A 27,739-nucleotide genomic window follows, 5' to 3' on the forward strand; every position below is an offset into this window, starting at 1 on the left:
CCACCATCATTTTAACTTTATTTTTGTGATTAATTTTTTTTTATTCATAGACACTACTAACATAAATATGGTTACACTGCATTGATCTCACATGGATTATTTGATCATATTTATTTTATTTATTGTATTCTTTATTTAAATATCTATCCCTAAAATTTTCAGTCTGTAAAGGACAATTCAATGGTTCATGATTAATCAAAGCCAACTCTGCGATTAATTCTTTAAATTTATTTAATCCATCAACAAAAAATTTCAATGCAAATTGTGGAAATAAATTACTTTACCAAGAAACAATGTTGAAAACATAATAATATTTAGGTTTTTATACTGTTTGAAAGTAGCTGCATTAAAATAATTTTATGTCTGTGTTCTGAAACAAAAACATTAGCTTAGATATCATATATTTTATCTGGCTACAAGCAGTCTAAAATTTAACTGAAGGAATTTAATGACTTAAACATCCTTCACAACATGAATGTCTCTCTTCATTATTTTAAGGGAAAGTGGAGAAACATTTTCTGGAATTCTCATGTTCAAGCCATGTCTAGCTGTTGTTATTTTAGTGTAATCTGTTTTCCTAAGACAGACTTTATTCCTAAAACATTAAGCACATCAGTAATTTTATGCTTTTCCTGGACCAAGTCCTCAGTAGTCAGATCTGGTGCGTCCTGCTGAGTGAAGTCAGTTTTATGCAGTCCTCACATAGATTAATGAACATCTGGCAACAAGGTGTTTGGAGCCTGAGATGGGGGAAAAATCAATTAGTCTTCTCGAAATGTTTCACTTTTCTCTCAGCAATGTTCAAGCTAATTGGAGAACGTAACCTCATTAATGGCGAAGGCTTTCTAATGAATGTAGTTAGTAGTGTCCTCGCTTAATCTAACAGTTCGTTTTACAGATGAATTGAGACCACTTTGATCTACACACTGCAGTTTAAAGCACTACACATGGCTTAAACTGTTTCTGAGGTTAAATAATTTGTGAAGGAAATAACATTATTCAGGGTTGTACATTTCTTATCTAGAGGTCTGTGTCTGACAAATAATTGTTCAGGTATTAAAGCTACATTATAACTCCAAATATCTGTAGACACAGCTATTTTTAAGGCTCACCATTGTGGACACAGGCATTCAATTTCACACAGTTATTAAGATCTCTGTAGGAAAGCATTGAAATTGTATGCTTTGGAGCAGCTACACATGAGCTTAAGACTATTTGTAGCACATTGTGTAGCCAACACAGGGATATAGAGCTCCAGACACTGGGCTGTAGAGCAGTGGAACCGTTTTCTCGAGAGCGATGGAGATCTATCCAGTACATCTAGAAGGAGGTGGACAAGCATTTGTAATCAAACTAATCATCCAACATCAGAACCTGACTTCAGTCATGCTCTTGTGGTTGAAACCCAACAAATTCATCATTAACCAAGTTGGTATCATGATTGGGTATAAAAAGAAAAGAATATTAATCTTCAAAAAAAAAAAAAGAAAGAAAGAAACACCCACCAAAATACTTGTGGGTAAGTAGTTTGTGACAAACATTGTGAGAAAATTGTGAAACCATTGACAAAGATCTTTTCTTTAAGATTTCTCAGTCCAAGCTCGCAAAGAATGTAGGATTTTTACCATCTACTGTACATAATAATGTGAAAATATCATGAACTCCAGAGCAATCAGACTGCAGCAAACCTTTTGATTTTGTGAGACCTTTGAGGCTTCAGATGGCATTGTATTACTTAAGTTTCCAGAAAACTGATTAGTACGATATATATAAGTGCATGGGCTCAAATGTACTAAAGAATTACTGTCCCTTGCATCAAATAAAGAAAATGTAGCCTGAATCATTTATGCATGGAAAAAGCCATATATGAATTCTACGCAGAAATGCCACATAGTTATCTGAGCCTGAACTCATTGAAGATCACAAAGACGACCGTGGAAACGTGGGCTTTGGTCAGAGGAGTCCATATTTTAGCTGTCAAATTCACTGTACCAAAGACTAATGTTCAAAACCAAAATGTTAAAAAGCCAGCATCTGTCATGGTAAAGAGGTGTATCAGTGCTCACTTGTATGTGTGAAGGTACCATTGACATGGAGGCATATACTGGAATTTTAGAGAAACATATGCTACCATCAAAATGCCTTTTCCCACAACAGTTAACACAATGCAGGTCTCCATTCTGCACATGCTACAACAGCTGGCTTTGTAGATAGGGTGTATGCTTGACTGACCTGTCCGAATCTTTTGCCAGCATCATATTGTAAATTAATTTAATTAAAAAAATACAATAATTTGGTCAGTGAAAACTGTTTGATTATTTCGTAACAAATCACAGCTCTTTTTCATATTATAAAATGTCCCAAATTTTTGGGAAATAGAGTTTGTAGTTGCAGTTGCTTACAATTTTGCAAAGCCCTCATTTTCTAAATTACCAACATATTCAAATGAAATGGAAGATGAGAAATATATTCACTTTGTTTGTTCAAACAAAATTTATAGAAAAGTTTAGATTTACATCTTATGAAGTCTATGAAAGCAGACTCAGCTAGAAAGAACTGTGCCTCCACCTTGTGGATAGTAATGCAACAAGGTGTGTGCTGATGTTTTTCCCGTCCAGACGCTGAAACCAACAGAAAATTTAATTTACTTAAATTACTATTTAATTAACTTAATGTGGAGTGCTAAAATCAAATAGACAAAATACATGTACAAATGTGCAATTATAACATTCTTCAGTATAAAAAATTACAACCTAAAAATCATCGCATATTATAACAAACTGATTTTATTCAGCACATTTTTTCAAAGTATGTGTTTGTGTTGTATAAAACATAGTTAATGTTCATGTTATCACATGGAATCATTTTTTGGGCCAAAACAAACCCTAGCTAGAAAAGGTTAATGATCTAGCGCAATGTCAGAAGAACCACTTTCACATCCTTAAAATTATTAAACAAATGAAAGCCTAAATACCTTTAAATTTAATACCTTATATTAGTTTAAAAAAGGTTACTGACAATTGCATATCACTTTTCAGTTGATGATTTTAGGGAAGTATATGTGGTTATTAACGATGTTTAAACATAGCAGGAGAGAGAGAAGTGAAATATTATTAGTTACTATTTTCACTACAGGTGTATTGTGATGTAATCAAAACAGAAGACTTTTTAAGACAGGCAAAGGTCATTTGTTAAAAACAAACAAAAAAAAAACTTCTTTTTTTTAAAGAAGTGATATGATGAAATGTGCTTACTATGACCAGAGGCATAAATCAACAGTGTTTGAAAAAAGTTCATAAGGATTTCTAGTTTACTTTATGCATGTGTAACTGTATAAACAGAATTAGTTATTACACACTTCTGCTTCATAGGCAATGTTTTGTTACTGTGCACACAAAGGCCTGCTAGGAGCTATGAAGTGTTTTCACTTCAAAGCAAATGTGAGAACCCTTATGTTCACTGTAGATTTTTTCTTTCCTGTTTCCTCTAATTAGCGTTTTTTCCTTAATTGGCTGCCTGCATGAACCCTTGATATGTTATGTAAACCAATTCATACAAGGTTAATAAAGTGGTGTGGAGAGCAGATCCAAGATGAACCCTGATATGCTGAAGACTTTCAAATAACATTTTTGATCATTAAACTACTTTCACTAGTTTTTTTTTTTTTTCAAAAAAAAAAAAAAAAAAAAAAAAAAAAAAAGGAAAAATATACAGAAAAAAAAGAGGGAAAATATACAGAAAAAAAGGAATGTTGAGGCCCTATGGACATGTCTCACTCTGCAGTAATTAGAATAAAGACATTCAGACAAAGCTGGATTAGTCATAGTATGTCATCTGGGAACAAGTATATGAAGTCATTCTTCCAGTCACAGTTAAAGCCACCAGCATTTTTCAGTCAAAACTACTGTGAATTTTTTAAAGAGTTTTAGTAAGCAGTATATATAAAATAAATCCTGAAACTCTGAAAACTCTGTCATATCAAACTATTGGTCCTATAATCACAAAACCTCATTCCCTGGTAGTAATCCCTGCTGCTGCTTAGGCATGCGATATGAGCCTGACCAGTCTATAAGGATGCTGTGACGCAGGCATATGGCTTTCCCCTTATAACCTTATCTTGAAAGTAGTACTGGCATTTTTGTTCTGGTGATTATTTTGCTCAAAGTTTTAAGAAGCCAGAAGCTCTGCCAATTTTGTAATTTCATTTATTTACTCTCTCTAACCACTTCAGGGTCTACCTGAATCAATGAGGGCAAAGAAGGAATGCAACTTGGAGAGGACATCAATCCACTGGGACTGGGTGAGCCCATCATAAACTCTTCCCAGCAGTGGTTTGACGTCCTTTCCAAGGTGTGTTCCTTGGATAGGACACCTATGGGCAATTTAGATGTATCAGTATAAAAAACAATTATCAAAATGTTCTAAAGTAGCACACACATTTCAGTCAATAGCTACTTCCACAGGGTGCTACAGAAAAAAGTAAATAAGGAAAAATGACCATATAATTGGTTAACTTCCCATACAATGCATCACAACACTACGTCAATAGCTGAACAATTGAATTTACAAAAACTTGGAATAAAGCAGTGATATAACAAGATATATTGTCTGGTTAATGCCAAACTTACACACGTTCACTGCTTAAAGATGAAATAAGGTGCAAAGTATGGTGGACATAATTTAATAGGGGGTGCTCATTTTGGAAATGGGCTTGTAATGTTGTTGCAAGCATGTCAGTAGGGGTGATAAAGGACTGAGAAACTGTATTTATGCAAATGACTGTTGTGATTTGTTACAAAGGTCAAAATTTGCATGATCCATCCTTGTAAGTGTACAAACCACGGTTTCCAATTTTAGCACAAAATCTTGTAGATCATATCAGCCTGCCAGATTTTGGTAGGCCTAAGAAGGGGTTAAAATACAAAGCCCATTTCTACAAAAGCTGGGACAATTTGTAAAATGTAATAAAAACAACAACAACAACAACAACAGAATCGTAAATGGGTTAATACTCTTTCCAGTGTTCCAGTCTCTGAACTTGACTGTATTTTGTAAATATAAACACATCATTTGTCGCTCAGAACACGCTCCACAAATACTGGAACAGAGGCATGTGTATCACTGTGTTACATCAACTTTCCTTTTAATGATGCTGTTTAACCACTTCAGAACTGAGGATACCAATTGTTAAAGTGTAACTGTTGCCCATTCTAGTTTAATACAAAATTTCAGCTGCTCAAAATATATAGTTGCAATTGCCTGATTCTTCTTTGCATGCTGTGCCATAGGAACCAGATCTGCAGAAAAGTCACTCTGTGTCTCTGAGCACATACCGAATGAGGCCTGGCATTTTCTTGCTGAAATAACCATGGACTTCCCAGGAAAACATGCCATGTTGTCAGCAGTATATGTCTATGACTCCTCTGACCACAGCACACGTTTCTATGTGTTTTTTAGCTCATCTGAGATTAGCCTGAGCCCAGAGAACGCATTACCAGTTCTAAATAGCATTCTGTGGCTTTGTTTCTGCTCGCAGTCATGATGTAGTAGTGAAATTTGTTTTGTGACAAGGGTTTTCCAAAGTGCTCCCAAGCCTAATTGCCTATATTTATTACAGTAATATAAGCCACATTGTCTGAAGGCTCAAATATCATGCATTTCAATAGTGTTACCCTACACATATCTCTGGATATCTGCAAACATTTTTACAATATTATGTACAGCAGATTGTGAAATATATTGAAATCTTCCACTGAACAGTTCAAATGTTGTTTTTGAACTATTGGACAATTAACACACATAGTTTGGCATAAAACTGTGAGCAACAACCCTTCATTGTTGAAAAGAGTGAGCCTTTGTTGGAAGCTCTATTGTTCCCTGTCCTGATCACCACATCTGGTAAATTTAAATACATCCTAATAGATGAAATATAGGTGGAATATTTAATAAAGTAAAAGTATTTTCTAACACTATATGAAAAAAATTAAAGGTGAAATAAAATTTTTAAAAAATGGCTTCAACACATATAGCCATTTTAGGCTGTACTCACTCTAGGCAATCTGCACCATGTCCAATTACATCTGACCCTCAAAGTCCAGTTTGTTTGGCTAGTGTGATCACTCCGTACTGTGCCCAGGCCCACCTATTCACGTTCGGTTGGCCTCCGACATGATAGACGTCAGCGTGATCACTCATCACACCTAAGCACAGACCTTGAACATGATTATCAATGCTGCAATATTCATATAAACACAAAGGGATCATTCTGTTCCTCTGCTGAGGGGCTGTATATGCTGGAAGTGTCTGCTGAGATATTTGGTAAAATTCATTACTATTTGCCTCCATAAATATCTTCTTATACATGCAGTTACAATAAATGGAAAAATCACTGAGTTGGGACGGCCAAGAGTGACTGCCCACAAAATGACTCCAAACAAACTACAAAGTGCAATCATAAATTTCTGTGCTACACAACAGCGCCATTATTCAAAACAAAAAGCCACAGACTGTTGACATAAGTACGCTCGAGCCCTGAACGTTAAACACAATGTCAATGCAGGTCAACAGGGAAGTGGGGAGGTGGGTCAACCGTGCTCCAGCACAGTACGAGGCAAACAGGCCAAGATTGAGCATCTGAGCTTACGTTACTATCATTAGTAGTGAAAATAGCGGGAAAACACAAAATTTACCACACCAGAGTGTATGGGCTTAAATAGACACACTATTTAGGTCTTAACCTTTTCAAAGCTGTGTAATAACTTCTGGGCTATATCTTTTATAGGCATTAAACTGACAATTCTAATTCACATCAAACCACTACACACCCTGTTTAGCCAGTATGTTAACTATTATATAGGATTATAGAGAAAGGAAACAATGGAATTTAGAGAAGAATGTCAGTTAGTTTTAATATAAACTGACAGCTTAAACTGCAAAGATTTTTTAAAAAAAATGCAGACTCTACCTAATACCTAATAAACATTTTATGAAGAGCAAAAATGAAGACCACTTTCAAAGTATCTCCTGTTTTATGGCACCATCTACTGTTCAGTATTGTGCTGCGTTTTCAGTACGCTAGAGGCATCATATCCTCTTCCCATTAGAAGCTCACATTTAGCAATGATTTCCTATGCTCACTTCCTACTCATTTCCCCTGTTTTGTAGATGGACTACATATTAAAAAAAAAAAAAGGCCTGAAACGGGATATTCTCAAACATGATCAGTTTCCAAACATTTCCCTGTGAACCTATGCCAGTCCAGCACAAATCTATGATCCTTAAAGACAATTTCACAAAACACATGTTCAAAAGATTGGAACAAACAAGCAAATACTGTGTCACGTCTAGAAAGTGATATCTTTAATGAAAGGGTTTTTCAATATTCTATATTCCCAGAAGTGATTGTGTATAGTAATTTATGATAATAACAAATATACTGTCAACGTACGTCATTAGCTTTAATTTCAAAACTACGAATGACAGAAAATGTATCGAGTGGCAGGGAGTCTGCTTCAAATACATTCATCCACCATCTTTATTTAATTATTTATTGTTTAACATTTTGAAAACTCCAGTTGCTTGTTGCACTGTGATAAAAATGAACAGGGATAGGTGTGATCTAAATTATCTACATTGGTTACATTAACTTCCATTACAAGTTAAGAACATTTATTTCCCCTGCAATCTTTCTGGTGAACGTGTGGTTTTGTTCCAACAGTGAAGATGTATTTCAAGAGGCCTCCACAATAACAAGGCACATTCATACCAGAAATCTTTTTTTATTTTTTTTTTCCCTTAAAGAATTGACAGCTATTATATTCATGTTTTGTATTGCAGATAGATAGATGTTATAAGTTACACTGTTAGTAATTTTCCAAGTCATGCCACAGATTACCAGCTGGATGTCCCTTAAACCACTGCAGTGTAGCTTTAGCAGTGTTAAGGGTCATTGTCCAGCTGGAAGGTGAACCAACCTCTCAAATCTCTGGTAGGCTGAAACGTTTCCCTCAAGAATTTCCATGTTTAGTGGCATCAATCTCGACCAGTTTAACAGAACCTGTAGATCAGTGGTCACCTAACTTATCCACAAAGGGCCCATGTGGCTGCAGGTTTTCATTCCAATTAAGCAGGAGCACTTCTGACTCTACTTGTTTGATCAACTAGTCTACTTCTCTAAACAGTTACACAAGGTGTGCTACTGTTTAATTGGAATGAAAACCTGCAGCCACACCGGCCTTTTGAAAATAAGAACCCAGTCAGTTTTTCCGTTCTGACCAAGCCTAAAAAAAAAAAAACATGGGATAAAATTAGTTGTTCTGATTTCCCTGCCTCCTGGTCAGAGTCTCTCCAATCACAGCGCTTTACGTGAAAGCACGTGCAATTTAAAATAATTGTGCTGACTAAATAGAGTAAAAAATAAGAACAGAAAATAGAAATAACCAAGAGAAAAGGGTAGAGCTTCTGCTCCTTGCTTCTCAATCCTGATTTTAGGAGTGGCTATACTCCTTTAAATGAGCAGGTGCTGAAACAGGCCGTCCTGAACAGAGCTGTTTAGACAGGGGTGTTTTGACCAAAGCATGTGACAGAGATGTAAGGCTTTTTCATTAAAGGCACTGTGGAAAAGTGGTATATGTCCCCTTTAAAGTAGTTTTATTAAGAGATAAACTGTAGATCTCCACTAAAGACCTTTGGCGTCCGTTTACACACACTCAGATTTAACGGCTGATCTTCTCTTGGTAGGTTTGTGGTGGTGCTATATACTCTCCATTTTTCATAATAGATTTAATGATGTTTGATAGGATATTCAAAGTTTATAATCTTTCTTTTTTAAAATTACCTTACAATAATGTATACTTGTCCTGCTCCGTATGACCGTCTGTGAGAAGTTTGGTGTGTTCTCCCCTTGTCCACATGGGTTTCCTCCCATGGTCCAAAAACACACGTTAGTAGGTGGATTGGCGACTCAAATGGCACCTCCTCCAGGGTGTGTTCCTGTTTCGCGCCCAGTGATTCCGAGTAGGCTCCGGACCCTGAAGTGAATAAGCGGTTACAGATAATGAATGAAATAACTAATAATATTTATACTTCACCACAAATTTGTCTCTGAACTCTCCCAAAATTTTTCTGCAGGTGCAAATGCTTTTTAATTCATAATATTTAGCAGCACACATTTTGGCATGAGTTCTTTACACCCATGTACTGGAATATTAGTCTGCCATCTCCCAGCTGATGGTTTAAGGTCTTTCCACAGACGTTCTATGGGATTTAGATCTGGACTTACTACTCAGAACTCTCCAGCACTTTGTTTTAAAGCATTTCTGTGTCCTTTTTAGATATGCTTTGGGTCATTTTCTTGCTGGAAGACATAACCTCTGACAGAGGCCCAGCTTTCACTAGATTCTACAGCGTATTTCCAAAATGTTCTTATGTTTTACAGCCAGAATCAGCAAAGCAACCCCAAAACATATATTAAGTTCAACCATGTTTAAAGGGTCAGTGTTCTTTTCTTTGAAGGCACTTTGTTTTTGTAAAATATGGTTCTGTACCATAAGATCTAGTTTGGTCTCATCTGGCCATATGACCTTCTTCCAGAAGTACTGTGGTTATTCAGCTAAGTTCTGGCAATTTTTAGTTTTTCTGTTTTCTCTAGTCTCTGTAGAAGTTGACAGAATTTCTTTAACTATGATCTGAACAAACGTAACTACAGAATATTAAACATGCAAATACCCACACATTAGTAAAGGCAACAATTAAATAAGTTTGATGAAATTGTATTTGTAAGCATGGTTTAAATAATAAAAAGCAGTACTATGCCATTTGCAATTTTCTTTTCTTTCTTCAAACCCATGAAGAAAGGTCTTTAAAAATATGGTGTTATTTACATTTGTTAAAACCAGACAGGTTTAATACCAGACATTAAGGTCAGCCTGGGGACATACTCCGCTTCACACTAAAAATATTCCTTGCCCTCAAATCTTAATCAAGCTCATCAATGACCTGATCAATCAGCTCAATCGGGTAACATGAGGACAGGAAGATTTATCTATGATTCTATGATCTAAACACCCATCCAGACGTTAGTCTAAAATTTAAATGAGAAGAGGTACTCAGATATGTGATGGAAAAACAAGCAACCTGGCCCTGTGTATGAACATAATGGACTCAGTGGAAAGATTTATGAGAAGAAGAAGAAACAATCTACAAAATATAAGTGATGTAACTAGCAAAAAAGGCTTTTATATATTTATATATATAATAATTTGGATTTGAACACGAATAAGCGGTTACAGAAAACGAATGAATGAGGCCCCATTTATTGGTTTTATTGAAAAAACCTGTCCAAAACGTTTCCCGAGGAATAGAAAAACCGCTGTAAAGATACAATGTTTCTAGGAGAGTATACATACTTAGCATTTTGCCCTTATATTGAGAAAACAATTTTCAATGGTTTAAGTTAATATCTACGTCTATAATATCCAAATATATACAAATAAACACTTGAATCTCTGAATATATACTGTTCCGAACACTGCACATACAGCATTAAAACTACTATTTATTTCCCCCACACTGTTGTAAAAGTGGGTTAGAAATTATGAAGGTTTTCGCTGGCGTAGTGACCGCGTCCCTCTCAGCAACACATCCTCGGACCCGGTTCCGTGGAGGAATTCAAATTCAAAATCGATTAAAAAAAAAAAAGGCCTCAGAACACCGACGGTCCCCACCTCCAGCTCTGATACGGCGTGAGTTTAACCGAAGCGCTGCAGCTTTAATAATTAGGGTTCATCTATCGCACCTGTTTCTTTCTAAAACTCGACAAGAAACTGGAGCTTCGTGCTCTGTTTCGTGGACGTGGAGAGTCATGACGCTTTGTGCCTTTCTTTAATTCATGATTTCTCTACCATGCAGAAAGCTCCGAGGAAGTATTTCGTGAACATGGACGAGTACTTAGCCAGCATCTGTTTGTACAGGAAGATGATGGCCAGAGACGCGTCCTGCCTCTTTCGAGCTGTTTCGGAGCAGGTATTCAGCCCGGGTTTCGTCAGTTTGTTTTCAAATACAACGGGGGGGGGGGTGCAAAGATACGTTAGGTTTAGCTTTAGCAACTTGTGAATCTTACGGTTAGTTTCTGCAGTTTTATTAGCGATATATTACTGTATTGTCCGTCTGAAGACTCTTTTCGCGGTTTGTGACTACAACTTGAATATATTTTCATTGTTATTTTAGCTCTATCATTCTCAGAATTACCATCAAAAAATAAGGAAAGACTGCGTCGACTTCGTGAGGGCGAACAGATCCATCTTCGAGCCTGTGAGTAAAACGCAGCTTTTTGACCTTTTACGTTTGTGACTTTCAGCAATTTTTTTTAAACTTTTTTTGTCTGTCCCTTGCAGTTTGTTGAAGGCTTCTTTGAGAAGTATTTGGAGCGTTTGGAGGATCCAAAGGTCAGTGCTTTTGAGGGTTGGGAGAAAAACTAATGTAGGTAGCTGTATTTCTAATTCTTGGGGGTTGGTTTCCCAGTCAAACCTAGACCTGTTTTAACAGTGGAAGGTTACTATTCAGAATACTAGCTGGGAAACCTACCTAGCTCAGAGGAATATCAGCTCCAGACCTGGGGACATACTCTGCTGCCCAGTTGTAACTACTCTCTCCTCACACCTGAATCCAAGTTCATGAAGGGTTGATAATCACATGATAAGCTAAATCAGGTGTGTTTGGATAGAGAAGAGTTAAAACTTTGTGGGTCTAAAGGACTGGATTCCTGGTTGTTTGGAATGTGTTATTGTCCACATATTGGACTTTGAACTTGAACGGGGAAAAAAAATTGAAGCAGACCTATCAGAAAAAACATGTAATTATATGTAAACCTGAGACATTTATACAGTATTTACAGAGTGTATTTGACAGGGAAGTCTAAATATTAAGACATGTTGGAAGTGTTTAGTATGATCATTATTTTAATCAGATCAAATTCCTCTATTAGTAGGTTCACCATTTTAATGCCTCAAATGGCTGCTCACTCCTGACCGGGAACTAGCTCAATGTCTAATTCAATGGAACCTTTTCAGCTATATTGAGTGGGGCACTGGTTTTTATTTGGTTTTAATAATCATTTCTAACAAAAATATATTAACTTTGTTTCCATATGTTTAACAGCATTGGACAAATGCACATATACAGGGGTTGGACAATGAAACTGAAACACCTGGTTTTAGACCACAATAATTTATTAGTATGGTGTAGGGCCTCTTTCTGCAGCCAATACAGTATCAATTCATCTTGGGAATGACATATACAAGTCCTGCACAGTGGTCAGAGGGATTTTAAGCCATTTTTCTCACAGGATAGTGGCCAGGTCACTACGTGACGCTGGTGGAGGAAAACGTTTCCTGACTCGCTCCTCCAAAACACCCCAAAGTGGCTCAATAATATTTAGATCTGGTGACTGTGCAGGCCATGGGAGATTTTCAACTTCACTTTCATGTTCATCAAACCAATCTTTCACCAGTCTTGCTGTGTGAATTGGTACATTGTATCCTGAAGGCGGTGCCGTGTATCAGGATGACAATGTTTGAACCATTGGATGCACATGGTCTTAGTGGTGCAGTGTGCAATTAATGAAGATTGGCCACCAGGCTGGTCCAGTTTAGACAGGAAACTTACCACACTAAAATGATAGCTGTTTCATTGTCTAACCCCTGTATAAGGCATGCGTGTTGAAACAGTCACAGTGTTACCATGAAAACCAAGGGCATATATAAAACGTTTTAAAAATTCAGGGCTTTTTCCCCAGTTTTGCTTAACACTTAATCTTTTTGGCTGGATAAATAACTCTAAATATGTGACTGCTATTCAACTGTGCCCTCAGGAGACAGCAGGACAAGTGGAGATCAAGGCTTTGTCTCTGCTTTATAGGTAATACGAGTTTATTGTAAATTTTATCTTCATTTCCATTGCTGTTAAATTTCACCTTAAATAGGCCGTGCTTGAAAATCCAGTGCTTGTTCCTTTTTCAGCTCATGGCACAATAAATGATGGGCAATTTATATATTTACATAAAGCACATGCAGTATTGATGATTTGAATCAGACAAAAACCTAGTAGTGTTTTTTAAAATATATTTTTAATATGTGCATACATCTATGGCTAAATGTGATTATGTGCTCTTTGTAATAACACGTATGTCTGGTAACTGTTCTTTTAAGTAATGGCAATATGCTTAAAGTGTAGTGGCAATCATATATGTATTATCATTGTAATTCTAGCTGAGTGAGTCCAAGAACTGCTTGTGAAAATAGTGAATGTATGGGAAAGTGGGAAAGTATGACAGAAATGCAAAGTGTAACTTTGTGCTAATGTTGTAATATAAATCACTGTGTGCAGGAGGTGCTTCGTCATTTACAGGTACCCAGGGAAGCCACCAACTGAAATTGGAGAGGATAATGGCTTGCCCAAGGTGAGGGGATGGATGAATGAAGTTTCTCATGTACTTTGGTTATTGAGCTGAGTAGTGTTTGCTCTGCAGCCAAGACTTGTGTGTGTAAAATGATGTCTTGGTTGGTGAGTTCAAAATCATTTTGCTTTTCAGCTTCCTCCAGCAGATGGGGCTTCTTTGTAAAAGATGGTTGTATGGCTACAAAGTTTTTGAAAATGTTTTTCTGACTTGTTTTTGTAATAATGGGAGAGAAATAGACAAGTTCCAGTGGCACTAAGTTTTCTTGACAAATGCATGCCTAATGTAATGCTGAATGTTCAATAACTTGAATTTAAACAGTGATATGCCAGTTGTTACCCATGCAAGGGCACGGCTGTAAGGTAGGTCAGAAGAAGCCCCAGTGTAGTATTTATTCCAAATAAGCAGCAGCACAGTTAATTCCACTTGATTTAAAAAGTTGGTCTCTTTTAAACTTTTGATTAGTTAAATGATGTGCACTACTGCAGTAAAATCCGCAGCCAATCCAGCTGTTTACAACTAAGAATGGACATCTAGAGTAATTGGGTTGTTTGTTTTGCCAGCATATTCTTGTGAATGCTGTGGTTTATTTAACATTGATTTGTTTGTTTGGAAAATAAGATCAGCATTATCATAAAGAGTAATATAATTGCGGTGCTCTAAAGTTCTTCTTAAATTGATTAAAAGTCTTAACCCATTATGCCTTAATCTCTCCCCAAAGTTGAAATGAATGAAAAAATATTATATTAAGTTTAAAACAAATAAATTAATAAATCCCATTTAAAATGTCCAACATGTATAAAAAGCATGAACATAAATATGCAGACCAAAATCAAACTTGTTAAAAGAATAAATAATAGTTTTAGGATTAGAAAAGTGTTTTTAATCTGCTGTGCTTCACGGTTATATCAGAGCACTGTAAATATTGTAAGATTGTGTACTTGCTGGATAAAAATTTTTTGGCTTGCTAAATGTCAGACTCTGAGGGTGATGGCTGGTATTTAAAGAATATCAGCAGGAAGTTATTGGCACATTTTGGGGGAGGGGAGGATTATGTATCTGATCGGTGGGAGAGAAAGGGTATGTCCCTACATAGTGCACAGCACGGGAGATAAAACTATGCCTTTTGCACTAAGGTAATGCACTGAAAGTCAGACAAGGGATCGAAAGCACTGAATGTTGGACAGAGTCGTCATTGTACTGTGGTACAATGTGGTACTTGATATGGCTAAAATGACTTGGATGTCAAAGCTGTTATTTGTGCACTACACAGGGATTAGGGACCTGATGGGATGGAGGTACATCATCATATCAAAGTGCATTCAGGTTTGTTCATGTTACAGTCAACTGTCAAGTCACGTTCCATCTGAGCAAAATATTTTAATCGAGTATCGAGGCTTGTAATGTGAATGTAGCATCAGTTTAGTTAGTCACTTAAGCCCAGGGTAAAGACTGTACAGTAGGACGAGAGCTGAGGAACACTGAATTGCAATTCTCCACTCTAACAGGTGGCGAGCCACAGGTCCTGATTTATACAGGTGAAATATCATCTGGACTTAGACATACTGTGACCTGTCAGCTGTGATGTAGACTTAACAAAAACTTTACTATGTATTCCAGATTTTGCTCTGTTGCTCAAGCAATGGTCACTATGACATTGTCTACCCAAGGGCCTATCCAGTGGATGCAGCAATATGCCAGTGTGAGTTTTGTTTAAAAACCCATGAATTGCAATCACAGCCTGCAACTTGTGCTGCCGTGACAGGATTCTTATTGAGTTGCTATTTCTAATGTAAGTAAATTCTGTGGTCTGCCACGGTAAGTATGTTGTGTTGCCATTAAAGTGGAACAATGACAGACGAAGGGATGTCATGGACTTCCATGTGCTTTAATTTTGTCTGTTACAGCTCTGCTGTATGAACTGTTGTACACACGTGTGTTGGGCGTCGAAGAGGAAGATCTACACATGGCTCTGGAAGGGTTCAGAGGAGGAGGACGGCGCTACAGGAACAGTCTCTCTGTGTGCAGTGAGGATGCTGGTTATGATACCCCTGAGGACAGGGGTCTGAGGTCTGCACATATACAAACAAGAATTCAAGGCTATGTGATTCTGGTTAACAGAAGGTGCATTGATATATTAAGCCAGGTTCCCGGTACACTAGAATCTCTGGCTATTGCTCCTGGTGAAATACCTTGATTGTAATTCATGGCACAGTGATGATGATTGGTCATGTAATGTGGAAGGCAGTACACTGAAGGACTTCGGATTATGAGTAAACAAGTTGTGTAGTGAGAAAAGTACAGGACTTCTCAGGTTGTCTAATTGCTGTAGTGTGTACATGGCATTACCGTACTTTCATGTTTCCATTTGTAAAAACACTTGAGAATGGTCCCTATTTAGTCCACATCTGGTTGTTGTGGGTTTTTTTATTTTAATTAAGGGGGGTTTGTTTTGTTTGTTTGTTTATGTTCGTTTTCACATTTGCTTTTTGAGGGATGAGTGGGAGCTGGGTAGTCACAACCACTCTGAAGATAAAGCCAAATATGGAGCTGAAGACCAAAAGGTGATGTAAGATGCACAACATGAGGATGATGTGGTTCTGTCATTTATCCAACATTTTTCTGATGAATGTTTAATTTCCTTTAGGCTCCAGATGGACCAGTAAAGCTGGCTCTTCCCTACAAGGTATTAAAAGCCTTAGAACCTGAGATGTACCGCAATGTGGAGTTTGATGTCTGGCAGGATGGCCGCAAAGGTGAGTGTGTTGAATAAAGGCCGCACATTTGTTGTTATACTCATGATATGGCCTTATTGCTCAAAGTGTTTTTGATTTAAACCAGTATTTGAAAACAGTTTTCCACACGGCCAAATGCAAAACTACATTTTGGTAATCGTTTGCTCTTCTTGCGATGAAGCTATAATCAATGTCAGGTATCTGAAATTGCACAAGATTCCAATAATCCTTTTTCCTTATTTTTATTTATTTACATTTTTTTTCCTGACACTACTTGTGGACAACAGATTAAATTTACTTAGTTTGTGAAGTTACATGCTACAAATTATGCTCAGTCTCTTATAAATGTCAGCCTTTTTCTCTGCAGTGGCAATATGTCTCCCATGTGATAGAAATTCAGTGACTGTAAAATTTAAAGTGTTGCTGCTTTAAATGTCAAGAATTATTAAATCTTCCTCTTTTTTTGGCTTTCCAGAACTCCAGAAGACTGATTACATGGTGTTTGCTGGCAGGCAGTATTTCTTAGGAGACAAGTGTCAGGTAAAACAGTCTAAGCTATACATTGTCGTCATACAACATCTAGGATGCTTTTTGAAAACTAGACTCAACCTGGTGATTTGTGTTTTTTAATTAATTAATTAAAATTAAGTATATTGAATGGTTTCTTAAATTCTGGGCAGGTGCGTTTAGATCCTAAAGGGAAGTTCTACAATGCATTCATCCAGGAAGTAGGCACTCACCCGAGCGCTGTGACAGTGTTTATTGAAGAGCTGGGAGAAAAGTGAGTTCCAGAAATGTCACTACATGGTTGATGATGACATGGATTATGCAAATATGATTAGTCATTTTTAGTTCAGGGATTTAAAAAAAAAACAAACAAAAAAAAAAACACCCTGGTACTGGAGCAAGCCAGCCCTAAAAAGAAGTGTCCTGGACACTTAATATTTGAGGTCTTCCTAATTGCCTATTTAATCTATTAAACCCCTTAAATGTTCAGCCACTGTTAAAAGGACAATTTTTTTTCTTTAAAGATATGTAATATCATGATGATTCTAAAGTCAGTGAGCAATTGTGTTAAATAATTATGAACCATTATTGATGTTTTGTTTTTTTTTGGTTATAATTGAGAGCAGCCCTGCTAAGAGGCTTGTTTGTCTTTTTTATTATTGATTGTGATCATGTTTCATGTAGATTGGAATTTTATAGGGATTTATGCCTATACTCAATGCTGATTGGGTGCTTCACTGCAATCCACAAAACATTGTCCCTAGACTTCTACTTATTAATGAGATCACATTTGGTCCCTAGAACTAGGAATCATTGCCATATGAAAACAAATTCAGCTTACTGGGCTAGTAGCTAAATCAGGTGTGTAATGAGATATTATGCAGAATGTGTTCTCTCAATGTCTGACCCTCTTGATTTTAAGGTTTGATTTGTGTTCCAGGCACTTGGTGTCCTTAACAAATCTGAAACCAGTGAATCCTGTCCCAGCATGGAATATAACACCAAGCAGAAAGGGGAGCTCTTACAACCATGCTGACCATTACTCAGGAGAGCTAGGTAGCCTCTCCCATTTTATATGAAGAATATAATGTTATACAAAACAGGATTCTCCTTGAGGATACATTCATTGCCCAAAAAAATCTCACACCATTTTGTTGGACTGCTTTTAGCTTAAAAAAAATGTTCATAGCATTGTTTGCACCACTTTATGCAATATTCCAACATGAATTGCCCTTAGACGTTGCACTAGTTTTGGCTGAGACCTTGTATTGATGAGTGGAGGGAGACTCGCTCCCTATTGAGCCCAAATCAATATCACGATTACGATTAAGGAATGATTATTTTCTTTTTGTATTTTCGACTCTCATAGTTCAGTGACGAGTCTTGTACTGTAAGTACGCTCTAGTATTAAAGCTGGGATATTGTTTCTAATGTTGCTGGGAGCTTGTTCCTCTCGTATTTATTTGCTTTGGTTGCTGAAACTGTGTTTTCTCCAGCATATACCTTTTTACTTTTTGTTCAGTGTCATCTTAATTATAGTCAAAACACAGCATGTCCAAACCACTGATGCTGTTTCTTTGGTACGAGCTGCTCAAGTAGATTGGTCTGCTTCGAAGTTTAGGTTGCTTCCATGTGGCAGATAGGGGTAGAATCATGTGACTACAGCTTGGTATAGCGGTTTTAAAGGGGCAGAACATTAACACACAGTGGGGACATAACAGAATAATAATAATAATTCAAAAGTGGCTGAATAAATTGATAAATGATATAGATTATGTCAATTAGAAGTTCTGGATGTCGATTTCAATTACATTTCTATTAATTGTCCAACCCTACTGCAGGTGACATCACCACACCTCGTTTCACTATTGCATTTGAAAGAGCTCTACAGGAATGGGCTTTAGAGTTACTGGCCTACTGAGGCCCAATCACTTGAGGCTGTGGCCTAGATGTTGACACAAGGCTGCTGTGTACTTGTAAGGTGTTAACTTTGGTGCCAAAATGTTTGACATGATTTTGATGCCCATGTGTGAGGAAATGCAATCTCTTATAAGTGTGTTATGAAATTTGTAAGGTGTGTTAGCCCATTTCTATCCTTTTTTGGGTCAGTTTCTTAGACTGACTGATAATATAAGCAGGCTAATATGTGCATGTAGTTTGAGCATCCCATAATTAGATTGTCATCAGGACCAGTGTTCTTGTTTTTCCAGTCAACTTCATGCATATCGTTTGCTGCAGACCCAGATCTACGTGGCCGGCGAAGGTTCCTGAAGAAGGCCAGAGGTAAAGAAGTACTGATGGCAGTGTCATATGGCCGGCCTCAGCCTGGCCTACCCCCCCGCCTGCAGCCATGCCCAGGGAACCTAGGCCCTGTCCGTGCTCCAGCTCCTCCTCCAGCAGGGATTGCTTATGAGCACTACCGCTCACACCATGCCCCAAGACCGCCTCGTGGTTATGGACCACCCAGGTCAGACATTGTGGTCATGTCATTCTTGCTAGTGCATTGTACTTTTTGTTTTAGGTTGATAGTAAAACTGAAGATGCGCTTCTTGAATGTGGTAGTAATTGAGTAAAGTAGTAAACTCAGTGGACCTCCTCTTAGATGAACTGTATGTGAGCATATACAACCTGTATCTAGACAGTACAGCTGATGCAAGGTTTTTAATGTCTGCATTATTTTAATACGTTTTAATATTTTTTTAATTGTTACTAGACATAATTGGAAACTAAGAGGAGTCTATGTACTTTGGTATATTGGCAAACTGCAAGTAATATACAGTTTTGAGTGGTAACTGTTAGGTTGCATTCACACTGCAGCAAAGTGAAACGCTTTCTTCTCCATCTACTGGTCTCTTTAGTGCATGCCCCAAGAGTGTGCAGAGTTGTAGTCAAAATGTGTGAATGAGAGGCTGCTCCTGCCCCCCCAGCTTCTTCCTTCAGCCAATGTTTTTATCGCCCCTTATTATACAATATTTTTCTCATTGAGTTTATTTAACTTCCAGTGATTTCATATTTAAATATGAAGATGAACTTCCTGCTTCCAGACACCTTCCTCCCTGCTCAATTTGGATTTAATACATGTCTGTAATCGTACACAGATGTATAGAGGACAGGGAAGCCTGAAATTTTGATTATCAATTTTTTCTTCTTTGGGCACATTTCAAAATGGGATCCATATTTAAATTATACTCCTGCCCCTCATTTTCGAGTGTTATCTTGCTCCATTGAAAAAGCCTGATGCATTAGAATCCTGAAAAGGGCAGCGCTTCAGCGTTGCTTTTCTACTGGTCTGCAGTGTGATTTGATTGGAAACTGAGACATCGGGAAAAATAATAGTGATGATTTATGCTTGTTATGAAGTAAAGACACAATGCACTGAAACTACATGTAATGGTCATCATAGTTTTTAAAATAGAAAATGCAGACTTCTACATGCAGAGTTTTCTCTGGTCGTTGGTGCCACCATCTTGCTGGTCATTCACAAAGCATTCATAGCCCTTCGTTTGAAGTGTCCCCCTAAAAAATCTGTTTCAAGGGCTATATAGCCCACCCACACTTTCCCAACAAGAATTGAGACACCCCTGCCCCTAGAATTCAGTTTAGCTAGTGGCTTGTGTCATGATGCAGCCCTTTCCAGGCTGTGAAGCTTTGCCAGCGAAATTCTCCGTTTGAATAAAGTTTCTTTAATGCTTTCCTTCACTGGGCAAACCTCAGCTGTTTCCCCCCAGAATCACCTTCTTTTTAGGCCAGTCACAGTCATTACATTATTGACTTATCTAACAATATATTTCCCCAGTCAGTTTGGCTGACCTCTATAGCCCATTGTGTTTGTTTACATAAGAATGAACATAACCCGTATTTTAACTACTTGCTCTGTGAGGCCTACCTCTTGTGCACCGCTACCACTCCCAGATTCCTCTGCATGGGACTGCTGCAGGTCTCCATGTTAAAAATCCTTCATTTTGCTGCAGTGTGAATTTGTTGTTGGAGATTTAATTTGTCAGACATAGAGTGCATTTAATCCTCAGTGTAAGTTGTACAGCCCTGCTCTGTTGTTCAAGCTGTCCAATAACAGTGCTAGACACTGTTACAGTTGCCTTGGTGACAACTTAGTTACTTTTGCTCTCTTTGCATACTGGTGCCTTGTTTGTTTCCTTCCATCTCCATGCCTTCACTGTTTGGCTCAGAAGCTCTGCACGTTTCCTGAATAGACACCATCTCATTGGACCAGATGTGGCTTACTATCCCAGCCCTGGAAAACGCTGCTACCAGAGCTTTGACAATTATTGTTTCAAATCACGGTAAGAAGAGCTGTTAAGGCGTCTTTGGCCAAAACGTATGTGATATTAAGTTAAACATCTCCTTGGAATTTGACATTTGTTATATGCAATTTCTATTGTTTACCAAGAAACCACAGTAGAATTGAGGGGAGCCTAAATCCTAATCCGTAGTTTACTGAACAGCTGTGACCGTACATGAAAGTCTGCCACTTCTTAGACAACATTTTGATGTTATTCTATGAAGTATTCTGTAGCCAACTGCAAACGTGTTTGTTTTTGAATAGCAGAAGCAGGCGTCAATTGCACTCTGTGAATAAGGACTGTCAGTTCAGCTTCGTGCCCGACCCTGGAGAAGAAGCCCAAGATATGGAAGGGACTATGACCTTCTACGAAATGGAGGAAGCGGATGAAAGTTCTTTTTCCCCTATACAAGTTTGTTGCATACTTGGCAGTCAGCTCACTTTTCTCCTGAAACCATTTTAAAGGAATAACCCATTGTGTTTAAGCTTAATGTGTTTATCTGTAGCATGCAGTCAGTGACCAATTAAACAGGGTAATACTTATACGTATACTTTTATACTATATTAATAATAACTAACTAAAATAATTAACTATACTATAATTTTTTTTTTTTTGCTTGAATTTACATAACTACCTGATCATTTTAAAGGAACACTAGGAAAGATTTGTTTTGTGCTCCTGGGGCCCCCCATAATGTAATTTATTTTTTCAGCACTGTACTGAAATCAGGTGGCACAGCAGGTAGTGTTGCTGTCACACAGCTCCAGGTTCCTGGAGTTGTGGGTTCGAGTCCCGCTCCGGGTGAGTGTCTGTGAGGAGTTTGGTGTGTCCACGTGGGTTTCCTCCGGGTGCTCCTGTAATAGTGAGGGCAATAACCTTGAAGCTGTAATTTTAAATTTAAAAATATTGTTCATTTAAATACTATTTTTACATGTTTTTGCAAAGTACCAGAAAACACACAGAAATGAGTTTCCACATATGATATGAGACATTGTGTTGCAGATATCGGCACCTAACCTGTTAATACACTGAATGATCACCTAACTTTGTATCTACACTCATTGTCCATTTTTATCAGCTCCACTCTCCATACAGGAACACTTTATTTCTACAATTACAGACTGTAGTTCACCTGTTTCTCTGCATAATTTATTATCCCCATTTCTCCCTGCTCTTCAGTGGTCAGGTCCACCATAGAGCAGATATGGTTTGGGTGGTAGATCCTTCTTAGGACTGCATTGATACTGATGTTGTGGTGGTGATTTTGTGCTTGTATGAGTAGATTATACACAGCCAATTGTGTTGTGTTTTTATTTTTATTTTTTTAATAATTAAAAGCAATCATTCAGGTGTATTTTCTTTTTAATGCCTGTTTCTGCAGGGGCAAACAGTTGCTAGCACTATGGTACCTGGTGCAGCTTCTTACTGGGTCCCAAGAGGCCCCAGCCCTATTCCATCTGTCAAACAACCCATAACATCATCTGAGGAGGATCCTGATGAAAGGAGCACAGCTGCAGACCATGGTAGCATTCTCACCTATGTATATGTGCATATTTTATGCTGCAAAGCGGTAAACATGTTTACATATTATCATCTTCCACAGGAGACTACTCAGAGGAGTATATCTTTACAGCCTCTGGTTAGTGTGTATTAAAGCGGTCTCTTTGTGATATGACATATTGTTGTATATTACCTTATTTCTTTTAATGGGTTGTTTTTTTTGCTGGTTTGGTTTTCAGATGCGGGATTTCAGAGCCCGTCTGTTTATGCTGCCTCTGAGTCTACCACCAACCTGGTACTGTTCAATGTTTGCTTACAAATAATTCAGCCAAGCTCTGCTTTATCTATTCCCTCCCCCTTTCACCTTCGACTACAGTGTTTTTGTTGCTGACTTAACATATTACATGGCCATGAAATCTGTCACATATTTAAAAATACATAGTTGTTATGTAATCTGAGTTCTAAGTCTTACCAAGCTATTTCTTGTGTTTTAGACCATTCAAGAGGGAAGCTCTCGTGCTGGGTCACCACAAGAGGGTGTTGCTACCTACAGTTACTCACAACAGGCAAGCTCATTATAAGCTCTGTTTGCTAGAGTTGACTATGCTGCTGAAACGGATGGGGAAAATAAACCCTGACAATTAAAAATGGCTTACTGTGGTGCATTCTCTGCCGTTTGCTTAATATGCTCTTTGACAGTCTTTGATGTATACTGTGTTTCAGGTGGTGGTTAAATCTGCCGTTCTTTCTTCCTCTCAGCCTGTCAACTCTGCCCCAGCTGCCATCTTTACTTCCAACTCTTCTCCTTCCTCAGCCGAGAGCTCTCAAAGCCCTCCCAATCCCTTACAGCCTTCCAGCGTCACCCCTGGGCAGCCCCCACCTTTGCACACACTGGGCAGACCAGGTTTGTTCATTGCTTAGCTCACATTATGTCCCTTATTAAAATGCAGTAAAATACATTGCTTAATCAAATTCGGTAAGCTGTTTAACTGTTTCTGCTATTCTTATTATTAACAGTAGCATGATCGGTCAAGCATGCAGTAGTCTCCATAGATTAACTTGGTCATATAATGGGTTTTATAACGAGCATATTTACTTTCAGCATGGCATTTTCACAGTAAGTCACAAGTCAAATTCTACCCTTGTACAGCCCCTCTACTACAACAACTGCATTTACAGTTGCTCAAAGTGTAGATAGATATATTTCAAGATCTTTGGGTCACTGTTACATAGTTGAACTGAATATAGCACGAAAAGTAAGGAAATTTGTTTGGTAGATTATTTTTGTTGTAACAATGCTTCTTAGCAATAAATCTTATACCATTTGGAAAGACCATTTAATTTCCATTTTAAATGGTACCACATGTGTAAGGAATGTGCATTTGTGAGATGAGAAGTAGGGCTGAGTATGTGTGTTGCGAGCATTATCATCTTGGAGGATGGAGTTTGGTCCCAGACTGTGGAGATATGGGATTGCCACTGGTGGCAGAATTTCATCTCTATCTCTCTGCATTGAGATTGCCTTCAATGATGACAAGCCTCGTTTTTCCAGTGAGGGAGATGCCACCCCACACCATCACACAAAATAAGCTGTTTGACATTGGCAGAGAGGTCTACTGCTCATCCCACAAATGCATGTTCTGTACAAATGTGGCACCATTTAAAAGGGAAATTAACAGGCTTTCCAATGGTATAATATTTATTATCAAGAAACATTGTTACAACAGAAGTAATCTACCATTTTATAATTTAGCTTAATTTATTATAACAGGGTGCATGCATGTTCGGGTTTCCTCAATTACAGTGTCAGTGTTACTACAATTGCTTTTGAAAACAATAGATTCGACTTGACATGGTTCGTTTTTAACATTTGCTCCTGTTCTGTACTTCCTCTGCTCTTTAGTTGTTTCCATGCAGTATCCACAAGCATCTCCATGGTTTGTGAATGAGCTGGGGGAACCCGTGACTGTAGCACCACCTCCACCTTACTCCTATGATCCTAATGGCAATGATCTGCCTAGAGGTCAGAGCAGACCAGCAACAGGTTTTTCATACATTTGACGACACTTTCTATTGTTTTTGATAAAATGTGTTGCTTTGTTACCACAGATTGCAAGGTTCTCCAGTATTTTTTCAACCTGGGGGTGCAGGTAGGTAGTGATGTAATACTATTGCATAATAGAACAATGCATGATTGGTGATATTCAAATGAGTCAGTTATTGACTAAAACAACTCTGTCCAACATTTGAGAGATCTGTCGACTGCTTTTAAGATTAGCATACCATCCCAACAATTCATCTTACATTCATAGCTTCTGCAAAGCTGCATTTCTACCTCAGGCTCAAATAAACGTACGTTTTTTTTTTTTTTGTTTTTTTTAAGGGGTGCAAAACTTTAACCTTTTTGATTGCAACATAATATAACACTTTTCCACAAGTTAACAATTCCCCTGGGCCACAATGTTTGTGCTTTGGTCAAAATACCACAAGGATCTAACACCACATCATTAGGCTCCTCTCTAAACAGTTGTTTTTGAAGAGTTTGAGCACCTGTTCCTTTTAAATGATGAGCTACTTTTCACCCCTCATTTGAGAATGCAGTTTTTAGCCATTTTAGCTTGGTTCTCCAATCTGTTCGGCTCTGGTCTCCAATATTGCTGCTATTTTTTTTATGTGGTTTAACCTGGGTCTTTGTGCAATCACATAAATGTGGATCCACTGCTGTAATTGGAGATAAAGGGGCAAGTCTTCAGTTGACCCCTGAATGGGAACAGAACCAGAACAGATCTTTTAACCTTTAAATATATAATTTTCTTTTTCTTTTAATTAGGCATGCCACTAAAAACTCTTAAATGTCCCCTTTTTGAAGTGCGTGTGCAATATGTGTCAGATAGAAATGAGATCTTTTCTTCAGAGCATTTATCCCTTGGCATTTATTGATGTGCAGTGATTAATCTCTTTGGGTCATGTGCCTACAGACTTATCAGCAGAGTTACTGGAATTCCATGGTCCATATGCAGCAGGTGTATCAGCAGCCCGGAGCCAGTGGGGAACAGTTCCAGCCGTATCCACACCCTCCTGCCAGCCCAGATCATACTGTTCCACAACCTTACCCTGAGCCTGTCCGTTCCTGCCCCCACCCTCAGGGTGAACCGGCCAGCAACGGTCAGCGCCTCTCCATCACCTCTGCAAACTTCCATACTCTCAGCTGGCACTTCAGCTTTGAGCTTGTCACATAGTCTGCCCTTTTTATTCCCCCCTCCTCACAGTTTCTGCTTTTCACAGCTCTTCTCACCCTCACCTTCTGTCTCCCTTGCCTCTTTCCAGGCACCCCTCTGGCTATGGAACCTCACACTGCAGCAGTCCCTGGCACAGTGTTCTTCCCCTTGGTGCAGGAGCAGTGCAGCCAGCCCCCACTTCACCCCACCTACGAGCCCTACGTGCCTGTGCTCTCCACCACCTACCATTACCTCACGCCCTGGACCCCTGGGCCTCTCCCACATCCTCGATTCCACCACACCTCGTACTGCCCTTCATCCCACCCTCATGTTAACTACATCACCACCCCAACTCACCCCACTCACTTCGTGCCACCCAGTATGTAAGGAATCACAAGGGTCTGATCCTCAGATTTAGCACTACCTCACCAGCACAGTTCCTTTTTATTTATATTTTTTTATGGTGTTCACAGATTTGTTTTTGTATTTCTCACTGTTTGTATTGTTTTGTAATGCTACTGTATTATTGTTTGACATTTTCTTAATAAAGTTTCCAAATATGGTGCTTGTGTGTCACTATGTTGCATTTGTCGATTTGAAACAAGGCTATTTATACTGAATGGTCAAGGTTTAGGAACACTTACCTTGTTTCTACACACAACCTAAAATGTCCAGCTCACTGTGTCCCCTGATTATTTACAGGGGTAATTAAATAAAATTCATTAAGGTGAGTTTTCTCAAGCCAAGGTTTGCAAAATAATATAATGGATTGATCAGTGCCATATCCTGCATATTGAAGTAGCCTTGTAGTTATAGCAGCATTTTATGTGGTTAACAACAATGTTGTCATTTACGTTTCAACATATTTTTACATATTTATCCATTAACAGCAAGCTGAAGGACAGGGATTCATGTTCAGGGTTATGAGAATTTCATCCCGTAATCATTCCCTTATTAAAGTTTCTGGTTTTCCCTCACACCACACTGTCGTCCCTAAAGAGCTTTTTTCTTGTACCTTGGTAAATTTTTACTGCTGTCTGGAGCCCTGCTCTGTGTGTCACAAATTTGAGTCACAGCACTCATCATGATGCACAGATCTTGGCTGGGTAGCCTCACGTGTGATTATGCATAAACACGTTTGATTTAGTCTGTGTGTTTCCTGGAGTGCTAAACCTGAACTGTAAAGAATAGATGAGTCACTCCACTTAAAACAACCACTCTGTCAAAATTAAAAAGCTCTTAATAGTTTATCAGTTACAGCGCCTGTGTCCAGACCTAGATCATGGTCCACCTATTAGTGACCCCTGTACTAGAGGATGACCTACACACAGTGTAGCAACAGGTGAGCCATTCTCTAAGCTTTCTCAGACTTAACATCTACGAGGTGTACCAACATATTAGGTGTGTTTAACTGAGTGGACACGGTGCTTAAAACCTCCAGCAACCCTGCTGTGTCTAATCCACTTATCAGCACAGCAAACACTAACAAACCACAATTTCAGTGTCACTGCAGCACTGCAAATGATCCACCAGAGAAATACCTGTGCTGTGGGGGTCCTTAACATTTGAAGAGTAGGGTGAAATGGGGGAAACGTATGCAGAGAAACAGGTGGACTACATTTTGTAAAATGGATCCTGACAGTGCTATGCTATAAATAATGTTAAGCTTAAACATGTGCTGTAAGGTCAGTGGAGACACACGGCAGGCGTTTGTAATCTAGTGATTGTTCAGTGTAGTACTTACTGTACCACTAGGATCAATCATATATATTGCTGTGAAAGGTACATGTTTTAAACCCTGCATCACATGAAAATATCATTTCAAATATTTCAGCATTTTTGCAAAATAAATACCAACACTTTTAGTGTGTTACATGATATATTTGGATGTTCTGAAGCAGAATGTTGACAGCTTTGACCATTGTAAATTTTTTCAAAATTTTGACCAACAAACCTAAGGATATTTTCTAATAATGCTATCCATGCAAGTCCAACTACATATAGAAAAATAACTAATTTCCCTGT

The 27,739-nt window shown here is 38.2% G+C and overlaps 1 protein-coding gene and 1 long non-coding RNA gene across 8 annotated transcripts; one reads left to right on the forward strand and one right to left on the reverse strand.

Moving 5' to 3' along the window:
• Positions 1-270: 270 nt before the first annotated feature.
• LOC136668132 (uncharacterized) lies at positions 271-11,654 on the reverse strand. The gene is made up of 3 exons (XR_010795473.1): positions 11,584-11,654; positions 8,837-9,029; positions 271-740 (listed from the first exon to the last, which is right to left on the reverse strand). It is a non-coding gene; the product is annotated as an uncharacterized lncRNA (long non-coding RNA).
• On the forward strand, positions 10,645-26,252 carry alg13 (ALG13 UDP-N-acetylglucosaminyltransferase subunit). 7 transcript variants are annotated; one of them, XM_066645430.1, is made up of 25 exons: positions 10,645-10,742; positions 10,909-11,022; positions 11,227-11,310; positions 11,394-11,444; positions 12,869-12,915; positions 13,384-13,456; positions 15,074-15,155; positions 15,361-15,523; positions 15,948-16,017; positions 16,101-16,209; positions 16,664-16,728; positions 16,869-16,969; positions 17,636-17,751; positions 18,934-19,162; positions 20,883-20,996; positions 21,260-21,407; positions 22,378-22,519; positions 22,600-22,635; positions 22,736-22,791; positions 22,991-23,062; positions 23,220-23,400; positions 24,400-24,519; positions 24,606-24,646; positions 25,475-25,661; positions 25,824-26,252. In XM_066645430.1, exons 2-25 carry the CDS (start codon positions 10,936-10,938, stop codon positions 26,099-26,101), a joined length of 2,652 nt encoding a protein of 883 aa, XP_066501527.1. In that variant the 5' UTR covers positions 10,645-10,742; positions 10,909-10,935; the 3' UTR covers positions 26,102-26,252. The 7 variants fall into 7 exon arrangements, with proteins under 7 accessions (XP_066501527.1, XP_066501529.1, XP_066501523.1 ...); XM_066645432.1 differs by lacking the exon at positions 10,645-10,742 and having other exon boundaries at positions 10,789-11,022; positions 23,256-23,400; XM_066645426.1 differs by lacking the exon at positions 10,645-10,742 and having other exon boundaries at positions 10,790-11,022.
• The last annotated feature ends 1,487 nt before the right edge of the window (positions 26,253-27,739 follow it).

Source organism: Hoplias malabaricus, chromosome 15, assembly GCF_029633855.1.
Source record: "Hoplias malabaricus isolate fHopMal1 chromosome 15, fHopMal1.hap1, whole genome shotgun sequence".
Taxonomy (NCBI): domain Eukaryota; kingdom Metazoa; phylum Chordata; class Actinopteri; order Characiformes; family Erythrinidae; genus Hoplias; species Hoplias malabaricus.

Bases quoted from the DNA above. Each gene is read 5' to 3' on its own strand.
- alg13 (XM_066645426.1), top strand. From the start codon at position 10,903: ATGCAGAAAGCTCCGAGGAAGTATTTCGTGAACATGGACGAGTACTTA. The intron at 17,752-18,933 runs GTAGCCTCTCCC...CGTTTGCTGCAG, and splicing joins CCATTACTCAGGAGAGCTAG to ACCCAGATCTACGTGGCCGG. The intron at 23,063-23,219 runs GCAAGCTCATTA...ACTGTGTTTCAG, and splicing joins CCTACAGTTACTCACAACAG to GTGGTGGTTAAATCTGCCGT.